Source organism: Ascaphus truei, chromosome 3 (assembly GCF_040206685.1).
Source record: "Ascaphus truei isolate aAscTru1 chromosome 3, aAscTru1.hap1, whole genome shotgun sequence".
Lineage (NCBI taxonomy): Eukaryota > Metazoa > Chordata > Amphibia > Anura > Ascaphidae > Ascaphus > Ascaphus truei.
The window spans coordinates 61298986-61310573 of NC_134485.1; the positions used below are offsets into that span (position 1 = coordinate 61298986).

At 42.9% G+C, this 11588-nt stretch overlaps 1 protein-coding gene across 1 annotated transcript in view; it reads right to left on the reverse strand.

The window, feature by feature from the left end:
* Nucleotides 1-2318, reverse strand: part of ACE2 (angiotensin converting enzyme 2) — a 71960-nt gene extending 69642 nt beyond the window's left edge. Inside the window, exon 1 of the mRNA XM_075594116.1 lies at nucleotides 2056-2318. Within this exon, the coding sequence (XP_075450231.1) occupies nucleotides 2056-2238 (183 nt within the window). The 5' untranslated portion in view covers nucleotides 2239-2318. The remainder of the gene's footprint in view (nucleotides 1-2055) is intronic.
* Nucleotides 2319-11588: the final 9270 nt, after the last annotated feature.

The following is an 11588-nucleotide window of genomic DNA, read 5'->3' on the forward strand; positions in this document are numbered from 1 at the left end:
TGTCTTATATCAGAAGATTGTTTAATAAATATGGTCTTTTGCCCCTTTGCCTTTAAGTATCACCCTTTGCCTAGATAATTCGGTAATAGGGGGTGAAGTGCATACATCTGAATATGTAATCACAGAGGTTAAGGAAACAAGATAAACTTTATTCCCCCACACCCCCTTCTGATATAAAGGGAAATGTTCAGACTTTGGTTTTTAACCTTTGAAGTCCTGTGGAACCCTTCACAAATGTATAGTGACTATGTAGAACCTCAATTTATGTATGCAGTCTGCACTACGTATAAATGCTATCGCGGTTGTAGGGTTTATATTTTCTAAACTAATCAACAGTTTTCCATATTATACATACATTTTAATATTACAATATAAGATCTTGTAACACTTTTAAATAAAACAAAAAAAATAAGGCAAAATATAACTATTCGTTCTTGAAGAATAAAATTTTGAGCATTACCAAATGTGGACTCAGGTAAGCTTTGGTAACCTCCTGTGAAGCCCACAGGGATTCAAAATCACTGTTTTATAGCGCCAGTCACCACGATTTAACCCTTTAACTCCTTCACTCGATAAGCATAGATTTCAAAGTTAGGCCCAGTAGACTATATTTCACTTAAATTCCCATGAATTTGAATTGAATTGAATTGCATGTATCAATGCAACAGTGTTTGGGTTGGCTCATATGTACTTGCATTGTACACTGTGTTTGGATAAAATGGAACCCATTTATTTTTCATCATATCTTGAAGAAAAATCACTCCATTTCCATGAAAATGTTTGCAGTTATAGGTCTTTCACATTAGATTATTACATTTAAGAATTATTTGATTATCAAATAAATATTCTTTGTGATTGGTGACGGCATGATAGGCTCATCAAGTGCATAGTCACAAAATGGTGTTTAGCAAAGAAGATAAGCACGTTATAAAGTGCTTGAGGCATAGCAAGAATTATGGTCTAAAACACTTAAATAAAATGTTTCCTGGTAAAGGATGGTTGCTAGGAGGAGTGAAAAAAGGAATTAGTAAAACAACGTATCGTTCAGGAGTGAGAGCAGATGGATCAATGCATTATTGATTATGCAATCAGACAGTGGCATTCTCGTCTTCGGTCGCGCTTCAGCAAGAGGAGGACGTTTTAAACACACTTTTGCACCATAATTTGAACTGAAACTTTATAGTAATCTTAGTGTTTCAGATTAGATTACAACAGTTTAACACATTTACGAGCTACGGAGGAACAACTCCTATTTCTCATTTAATTAACTTGTTTAATGGTAAAGTGCAAATAGCGCCAATTCGGCGTTATCATACGGAAAGCCCTCTTGAAGCGCCATTATCTAAAATGTTTAAAATCCCATTGGTTAACTGCCTCCAGAAAATCAACCAAGAGGATGAGGGATTCAACTGGTAATAAGATTGATGATTTCAATGTAGATTACTTTTTCTTTGACAAATGTAATTTCCAGTGGGAGAATGTGGATATATTCTTTACTAAATGACTAGATACACTGTAATGTCCTTGAAAATAGATGCTTATGTACAGTATCAGTTACCTAAATATTATTTTGCAACTGAAAATTATTGAGGCACATGAGTCAATGGAAACTGGGGATTGATCCTGCAAAAAATACTCAGACATTATGGCACCACTTGGTAAAATGTACATTATATGCAGATATACCTGTCACAGTAATAATAATAGCATGTTCTTGTATAGCGCTGCTAGTTTTACGTAGCACTTTACAGATACATTTTGAAGGCAAAGGTCCCTGACCCGCGGAGCTTACAGTCTTTGTTTTTGGTGCCTGAGGCACAGGGAGATAAGGTGACTTGCTCAAGGTCACAATGAGCCAGGAATTGAACCAGGCTCCCCTGCTCCAAACTCAGTGTTAGTCAGTGTCGTTACTCACTAAGCCCCTCCTTCTCCCTTTTGCTGCCACAGGGTCTTAGCTATGCCTTGCAGGCTTCTCTGGCAGCAAAGGGCTTAATTGATCACTTCATCACAAAACAGCCACACATATTAATACTAAAGTGCTAAAATCTTACATACCATTTTTTGGGCGTTCTCATTAGTGATGTTAGTATTGTAGTCCCATGATGCAAGTGAGCTTTCATAACTCAGATGCTCAGCTTCAATATCAAACAATTCTAAAAACGTTCTGGCCTCGTTAGTGACATTTTCCGCAGTGCCAACGACAACCAAAGTGCAGAGGAGCCAAAGAAGACCCGACATCTTTCTCCCTGAGTTGAGATTCCCACAACTGGATAAGGTTCTTTCTAACAAGCTTGAAAATCCCTGTCTGTATCTTCAGCCTTTGAACTACACAGCAAAGGTTGGGTAGTGCAATTCAGGAAGTGTATGTCTTATTTGTACAAGCTGCTTTATTATCGTGAAGCACTCACTGTACTTGTTATCCTTGGCATAACAGTGAGGAAAGCAGATTTGTATTCTTCTGTAGGAAATCATGTAATAAAGTCAAATGGCATTTCAGTAAGAATAACCTCTGTTTATCAGTTAGCAATAGCAATAGTTGATAACAGTTGAATATCAGTTAATACATGTGTAAGCAGGAATTACTGGACTAATTGGCACAATGGACCATACTATATTTACCAACCGGTGCTAAGCCATAAGACACCTTAAATCATCAATACTCTATAGGGAGGAAATGTATTATGACCGTGAAAAAAATACTTAATTTTTATCTCACAGGTCATCATTGTGGCATTGCTGAAAATAACAAAAACATTTTAACAAGGCCTTTAAAAATATCAGAACTCAGCCAAAAATGTGGTAATAACTTAAGCTTTCCCCTTATCGTGCCAATCATAGTATTCCAATCATGATCTAAACCTGAATACCTGCACAAATGCGGCAATTTTTTTATCAAATAGTTCCAGTTAGTTAGCCCTATCTTGTGTGTGTATATATATATACATATATATATATATATATATATATATATATATATATATATATATATATATATATATATATATATATATATGGTCCAATATACTGGCCATTATATACAATATAAACTAAACCAATCTGATGTACTGTAGGTAAAAAAAATTCAACATACAATACATTACAGTACTATCTTACCATTAAGGGCTACAAAGGGGTTAATATTAACACTAGAGAAATCCGCCCGGGGGGGGGGGGGGGGGGTGCAAAGCAGCAGCACAGCAGAAATGAACAGAGAAAGGCTGATGGGGCTAACTAAAAATAGACTTTATTGAAACAGCGTGCTGACAGGTCCTCTGACGCGTTTCAGCCCATGGGGCCTTTGACAAAGGCTGAAACGCGTCAGAGGACATGTCAGCACGCTGTTTCAATAAAGTCTATTTTTAGTTAGCCCCATCAGCCTTTCTCCGTTCATTTCTGCTGTGCTGCTGCTTTGCCCCCCCTTCCCCCCCCGGGAGGATTTCTCTGCATTGCTGTTTGCTGCAGGCACGCTGGGTTGCTGCTGTTCCTAAGCCTTCTGTCACGATCCCACGCTGTGTCCCGTCAGTCTGAAGCGACATCATAGCCGCCGGTCACGTGACCGCCCACTGCGACTGAACAGTTGCAGGAGGGTTGGCGGCAGGAAGATCAACGTTGCATCGCAGAAGCCACGGCTCTACACGCTGATTTTACAGCTTGCACCAGATACGGTGACTACATAATTCGCCAGAGGTCTGATGGATCAAATGAGCGACACGGATCATCAAGCCACGATATTGCCCACTTCATCTAAACCGTGGGTCTTTCTTTCTATCTCAGTGCCACTAGAGCTCATCTGGAGCCAGCTGCTGGGAAAGACAATGTGTGAATACTAAATGCTAGAATGCATAGCTATGTGGAGTGGGTAATCAACATTTACTGACTATATCTTGGAGTTATACACAACAGCACCCGTGATTATCCTTCTGAGCACCTGAGGGGTTAAAACATTGTGTTTTGCCCGTGTATATGTAATATTAACACTAAACTACATTACAGTATCTACCCTCTTGGCAACCTAAGTGACTAGTAATGCATTTCAATGCAATGCTTTAGTAAACTCTAAGGCAAACAAGGGGTTACCCCCCTACCATCCCAGGGGCCTAACCATCCTTTCCCGGGCAATTACCTCCAACACACACCCTACCACCAATGCCCCCAACAAACTCAACCTTCTGTCTAGACTAATGGCCAATAGCCCTATTAGCCAAGTGTGGCTTATAGGGCTTTTGGCCACAATAAGTACAAAATAAGTACAAAAATATAACATTCATTAAAAAAAAAAAACATACATTTCAAATACTAAAAACAATAAATAACATTAAATTAAAAAGTAAATGTCAAAGATAAACCCATTCATTTAAACTGTGGCTACCTACCTACCTGTGGACTGTGGTCATCTCAATAGTAGCCTAGATTGCCAATGTGGCTATCAATGGGAACATGTAAGAAAAATTGGGCTACTTACACCTCCAGGAATGAATGCCACCCTCATCTTCAGGACTGATGCCTACAGAAACTTTCCAATAAAGGGTCAATGACAAACCACAAAAAAGGCCATAAAAACATGGCCAGATGACCACCAAAAAGCCCCAAAGCAATAAAAACCATTAAAAAATGATCAAAATACTGATGACCAATAAAATTACAATGCCCCCCAAATAATTCAGGCCTGGTTGCCAAAAAAACAAAAACCATAAAAATAAATTCAGGCTCAATGGCCTATTTGTAACCTAATGGCATTTGTGGTCTGCGATGTGGGATCCTCACTTTGACAAAAAGATACTCTGTAGATTCAAGAATTTATTTTCACATAATGATAATGCATAGCATTTATATTGAAGAAAGATCTTAGTGATAGGTAGGACGTATACACTGGCGACACACTTTATTCGAGCTCGGCTAGTCCCACGAATTCGGGTATACCCGGGTGTATTGAGGTTTGTGACTGTTTTCTGCCCGAGTGCATTGAGGTATTTTCCAGGCAGGGATTGAAGCATTTTATTCCCGCTGGCTGCAATACTGCACAGTATATATATATATATACTGCATTACAATTCATGAATTTATGCCATCTGGTAGACACGCGAAGCATTGCAGCCTATTAAATCCTAATCATTATCATTTAACAGATCAGCCGCCCATCAGCCAGGCATGAACCCAGGCTGGGAAGGCAAATGCAACGGGGCTTGTCAGAGGTGAGGAGCGGCGCATTCCAGGTATCTGCAAGGTACATACCGGGTATTTGCTCGAATAAAGTGTGTCGGTGCAGTAACTAAGCATTATATCTGTCGGGCTGGATCAATATATATATAATATATAATAATCTTATTATATATTTGTGAAAGCGTCATATGTTTCTATGTCTGTATGTGTCTCCCTGTGTCCCTCCCTGTGTCCCTAGCGGCAATCCCATTGGACCTTGGGCCAGGCCAATGAGATTGCTTCCTTGGCCCGCCCGCCCCCGCACACCTCTCATTGGCCTGAGGCGGAGTGACGGCCCAAAGGAGAGACGGAGACACACACACACACACACCCGCTCTCCCCCCGCTCACCCCCCCCCCCGCTCACCCCCCCCCCGTTTACCCCCCGCCCCCCACCCACACACACAGAGCACGCACTGAGTGGCTCTTCCCTCACACAGGTGCCCCCCCCCCACACACACACACAGAGAACGCTCTCTGTGGCTCTCCCCTCACACAGGCCACTCCCCGTCCCAGAGGCCGCTCCTCCGGCTGTCTCCGCCTCTCCCCGCGAAAGGCGCAGCACCTCCTCACCGGAGCATCTCAGCCTCTCCGCTGAGGAGCCCGAGGTGGAGGAGGAGGGCGGCCGGTACCCGGAGGAACAGAAGCGCGGCCGTGTGCAAGGTGAGGAAACGCAGGGGAATTACCGTGTCCCTGACTCCCCCTGCCCTTTGCCCCCCACCTACCCTCCCTGCCTCCCCCCTACCCTCCCTGCCCACCTGCCCCCTGCCCCCCCAGCCCTTTGCCCCTGCCCCCCCTGCCCTTTTCCCCCTGCCCCCTTTGCCCCCTGCCCTCCCTCCCCTGCCCTTTGCCCCCTGCCCTCCCTCCCCCTGCCCTTTGCCCCTGCCCTCCTTCACCCTGCCCTTTGCCCCCTGCCCTCCCTCCCCCTGCCCTCCCTCACCCTGCCCTTTGCCCCCTGCCCCCCGCCCCTCCCCGCCCTTTGCCCCCCGCCCCTCCCTGCACTTTGCCCCCCCTCCGCCCCTCCCTGCCCTTTGGCCCCCCCCGCCCCTCTCTGCCCTTTTGCCCACCCCCGCCCCGCCCTGCCCTTTGGCCCCCCCCGCCCCTCCCTGCCCTTTGGCCCTCCCTGCCCTTTGCCCCTCCCTGCCCTTTGCCCCTCCTGCCCCTCCCTGCCCTTTGCCCCTCCCTGCCCTTTGCCCCTCCCTGCCCTTTGCCACTCCCTGCCCTTTGCCCCCCCTGCCCTTTGCCCCTCCCTGCCCTTTGCTCCCCCCGCCCCTCCCTGCCCTTTGCCCCCCCTGCCCCTCCCTGCCCTTTGCCCCACCCCTCCCTGCCCTTTGCCCCCCCGCCCCTCCCTGCCCTTTGCCCCCCTGCCCTTTGCCCTCCCCACCCTTCTACGCCCCTTGGCCCCCCTCGCCCTTCGACGCCCCTCCCCCCCCCGCCCTTCCACTCCATGCCCCCTGCCCTTCCACGCCCGGGCAACGCCGGGTATATCAGCTAGTATATAATATAATATGAGCTAGTACAGCCTTTAAATACACTTGCTAGCTACACAGATGCATTCCCCTGGTGAAGTCTTTTTCAAGACGATACGCATAGGGTGGAGGCTGGAATAGCATTTCCTTGAGGCCTCCCTGACTCTGAGTTCTTAGCTCTATCTGGCAATATTGGTTTAGTATTAGCTGGACAGCGTATGCCGATTCCTCCCGTCAACGGATACAACAATGCGCTGACGTCATACTCGCAATCCCGCGAGACTGGAGGGATATCCAGGACAACACTGGAGGCAGCTGCAGACACATCTGAGCCTGTGCGGAGTCTCTGTGTTCCACGTGGAGCCAGAACCAACTAGCCGCCATACAGATCAGCAGCAAGGAGAGGATCTTGATATCCTACATGCCTGTTTTATCTGCTACTTTGTAAGTAGCCTTTTGCGCATTCTGAAGAATACAAGCATACTTCACCATATTTTGCTTCTTTTTTAATATTTCAGATTCATCTTCATTGGTTTTGTCCATATGCTATTAATTCTTCCCTGATACTTTGCAACAGTTTTCACTTATCACTATTTGCGCCTGTGTTTTTTTCTCTCCTTTCTATATTTCCAGTACTATTGTGTATAGTATTAACACATTGGCAGCATTTAATGGTACATTGTCTGATTATAGTGTTTTAATTGAGCAATTAGTTATTTTATATATATATATATATATATATATATATATATATAAAAAAAAGGCTTCATTAGCCACAGAACGGTATCAAGTATTTGTTTTTGTTTTATATATATATACATATATATATATATATATATATATGAGAGACAAACGAAAAAAAAACAATAAAGCAGCGCCTAGAATAGGTATTAGATATAAAATAAATATATAATATTAGTACCAAGAATAGACCAACATAATATAAATGTGTAAGTGCCTGATAGAATAGATTGAATAATAGTGTTAAATATAAAACCAAATATTAATTAGAACTGTGATGAAAAAAGAAAAGAAGTAAAAACCAGTCCTTTCAAAAATGTCCATCAATGATAATGGTGATGCTGGAAAAGGGGTCTCCGGCTGCTCTCAAGGGGAATCACCACATCCGTTTGGAATCCGCAGAAAAGAGAGAGGAGAGAGCGCACGCCCCATAGTATAAAACCGTATATTTAATGAAGGGAAAGGGAGGGAGGGGGAAGAAATCAACTCACAAGGGTACAAGAATTAAAAGCATTTCGTGACAATATCACCACCATCCGGTACCAGTGCTTGAATCAAAAGTCCATCAGTCTCTCAGAGATGAAGGGGCAGTGATCCGTCAGGATGTCCAGGGTGCATAGATATAGTTCAGCAAAACGTTCCAGAAATCCCAGAGAATGTCTCCTTGCTGGATGGCCTCTGTGCTGTTTAGCGCTCGAACCGGCCTGTTCCTGCGCATGTGTGATGACGTAGTGTTCGTGCCTATTGCGTAATGACGCTCCATGATGCGTTTCGTCACACACGGGCGACTTTTCAAAGGGTGGTCCCCAGATGAAGTCCTAGTTCCAGGACGAAACTAGTAGGGAGGAGGCTCTAAAACAAACTTTCAGCATCCCTATCCAACATCACATGTCAGCAGACCCCCCTGCTCATTACTGGAGACTGTATCCAAATTTCAGCCAAAATCTCGGCAGAGTGACGTCAGCGAGCTAGTCTCGCGAGACCAGAGGATCAACCAGGAAGTCACGGAGAAGGGCTGCAGGCAGAGGAGAACCAGCACGGCGCTTCTTGGCATTCCACGTGAAGGAATCATACAGCAACTCCAGGCAGCAGGATGGAGAGGATTATAATATCCTACATGCTTGTTTACATCTACTACTTTGTAAGTAGCGATCTACTTTTGCGCATATATTTTAACTAAACATACTTCACTATATGTTGTTTCTCTTCATTTCATTTCAGAATCATTGGCAAACCTTACCCCCATTTTACTTATGCTCAAATTTATTATACAGTTAACAGTCATTTGCGCCGTTGTTTCCCCCCTTTCCCCATATATATATATATATATATATATATATATATATATATATATATATATATATATATATATATATATACACACACAGTTAGGTCCGGAAATAATTGGACACTGATACAAGTTTTGTTATTTCGGCTGTGTACCAAAATAAATTCAAGTTGCAGTTAAATAATGAATATGGGCTTAAAGTGCAGTCTATCAGCTTTAATTTGAGGGTATTCACATCCAAATTGGAGGAATGGTTTAGGAATTACATCTCTTTAATATGTAGCCCCCTCTTTTTCAAGGGAACAAAAGTAATTGGACAATTGACTCAAATTGACTCAAAAGCTATTTCATGGACAGGTCTGGGCTATTCCTTCATTTTTTCATCATCAATTAAGCAGGTGAAAGGTCTGGAGTTGATTCCAGGTGTGGCATTCACATTTGGAAGCTGTTGCTGTGAACCCACAACATGCGGTCAAAGGAGCTCTCAATGCAAGTGAAACAGGGCATCCTTAGGCTGCAAAAAAAAAGAAAATCCATCAGAGAGATAGCAGGAACATTAGGGGTGGCCAAATCAACAGTTTGGTACATTCTGAGAAAAAAAGAACGCACTGGTGAGCTCTGCAACACAAAAAGGCCTGGACGTCCACAGAAGACAACAGTGGTGGATGATCGTAGGATCCTTTCGATGGTAAAGAAAAACCCTTCACAACATCCAGCCAAGTGAAGAACACTCTCCAGGAGGTAGGCATATCATTATCCAAGTGTACCATAAAGAGATGACTTCACGAGAGCAAATACAGAGGGTTCACCACTAGGTGCAAACCATTCATAAGCCAGAAGAATAGAAAGGCCAGATTAGACTTTGCCAAACAATTTCTCAAAAAGCCAGCCCAGTTCTGGAACAGCATTCTTTGGACAGATGAAACTAAGATCAACCTGTACCAGAATGATGGGAAGAATAAAGTATGGAGAAGGCTTGGAACGACTCATGATCCAAAGCATACCACATCATCTGTAAAACATAGTGGAGGCAGTGTGATGGCATGGGCATTCATGGCTTACAATGGCACTGGGTCACTAGTGTTTATTGATGATGGGAAAGAAGACAGAAGCAGCCGGATGAATTCTGATGTGTATAGGGATATATTGTCTGCTCAGATTCAGTTAAGTTGATTGGACGGCGCTTCACTTTACAGATGGACAATGACCCAAAACATACTGCGAAAGAAACCCAGGAGTTTTTTAAGGCAAAGAAGTGGAATATTCTGCAATGGCCGAGTCAATCACCTGATCTCAATTTGATTGAGAATGCATTTTACTTGCTGAAGACAAAACTTAAGGCAGAAAGACCCAAGAACAAACAACAACTGAAGACAGCTACAGTAAAGTCCTGGCAAAGCATCACAAAGGAGGGAAACCAGCATTTAGTGATGTCCATGCGTTCCAGACTTCAAGCAGTCATTGCCTGCAAAGGATTCTCGACAAAGTATTAAAAATGAACATTTTATTTATGATTGTGTTAATTTGTCCAATTACATTTGAGCCCCTGAAATAAGGGGACTGTGTATGAAAATGGTTGCAATTCCTAAACGTTTCATACTGTATGATATTTTTGTTCAACCCCTTGAATTAAAGCTGAAAGTCTGCACTTCTATTGCATCTCGGTTGTTTCATTTCAAATCCATTGTGGTGGCGTACAGAGCCAAAATTATGAAAATTGTGTCAGTGTCCAATTATTTCCGGACCTAACTGTGTATATATGTATACAAAACACATACTTGATTTGTGCTTCTGTGGCTAATGAAGCCTTTTTTTATATCTGCAACCCTGCCTTTCACCATTAGCACACAGCACACAGCACATCCACTGCAGCAAGGGATTCTGGGAAATGACATGCAAATGAGCACACAGTGCCACCTTTTGCTTCAAAACCATAAACATGGATCCCTATAGGCTTAAGCTTGCTGCATGGTCACAGCTTTGAGCACAGCCAGGAGTAAGATGCATAGCCAGCAAACCCACCCACAGACAGACTGTTTCGACCTTAATGGGTCTCCTCAGTGTGGGGTTGGTTATACTGGTTATGCAAAAAATGAAGCAAGGGATAGGTTTTACCATACTTAGTTAAGTTATGGTGGGTAAAAAAAAGTGTCAAAAACCCTCCACAGCAAAGCATATAGCAAATGGAAATATTACTGTATGCTCATTTGCATGTCTTAGACAGGTCTGCAACCCCGCCTTTCACCATTATCACCCAGCACTTACATACATGTGTATGTATAAAAAAAATCTAAGAATATAAGACAGCACCTATTATTGTGTTGTAAAATATAGATGAAATAAATTAAACATATGGCCCCTAATTGGGCTAAAACTAAATAATATTCTATAGTGTATTCAAAATAATTGTTAGCACTAATATACTAGCAAAGCAAATGAATATGATGAACTAAATATAAAAACATAAACTGTAGTACTGTTGCTGAGTAGAAAAACACAAAACTGATGGATTGTAAAAAATATGTATAAAAAATGTAATAATAATAAAAGAGTCCAAGACTACAGAACCATAAAAAATAGTCCAATATATATACAGTTACACTTGATGGCTCCTGGCAGCCTTGTTCACAGGCACAACGACCTCCCTTCACAGACCCGAATAGAAAAAACAAACAAAAAGAAGGCGCCCGATCCTAGTGTATTACCACTGATAAAAAATGTATGGTTTCCGACAATCACAATTTAACTGACAAACATCAGATGTATTCAGGCGTGTTATGAGATAAACTCATGCCCCAAAGAGTGTCAGCATAACGCTGCTCCACAAATTTGGCGCGATCTGTCGCAAGATCACTTCCTCAAGGTGCTGTAACTCCCAATGTGTGTCACACC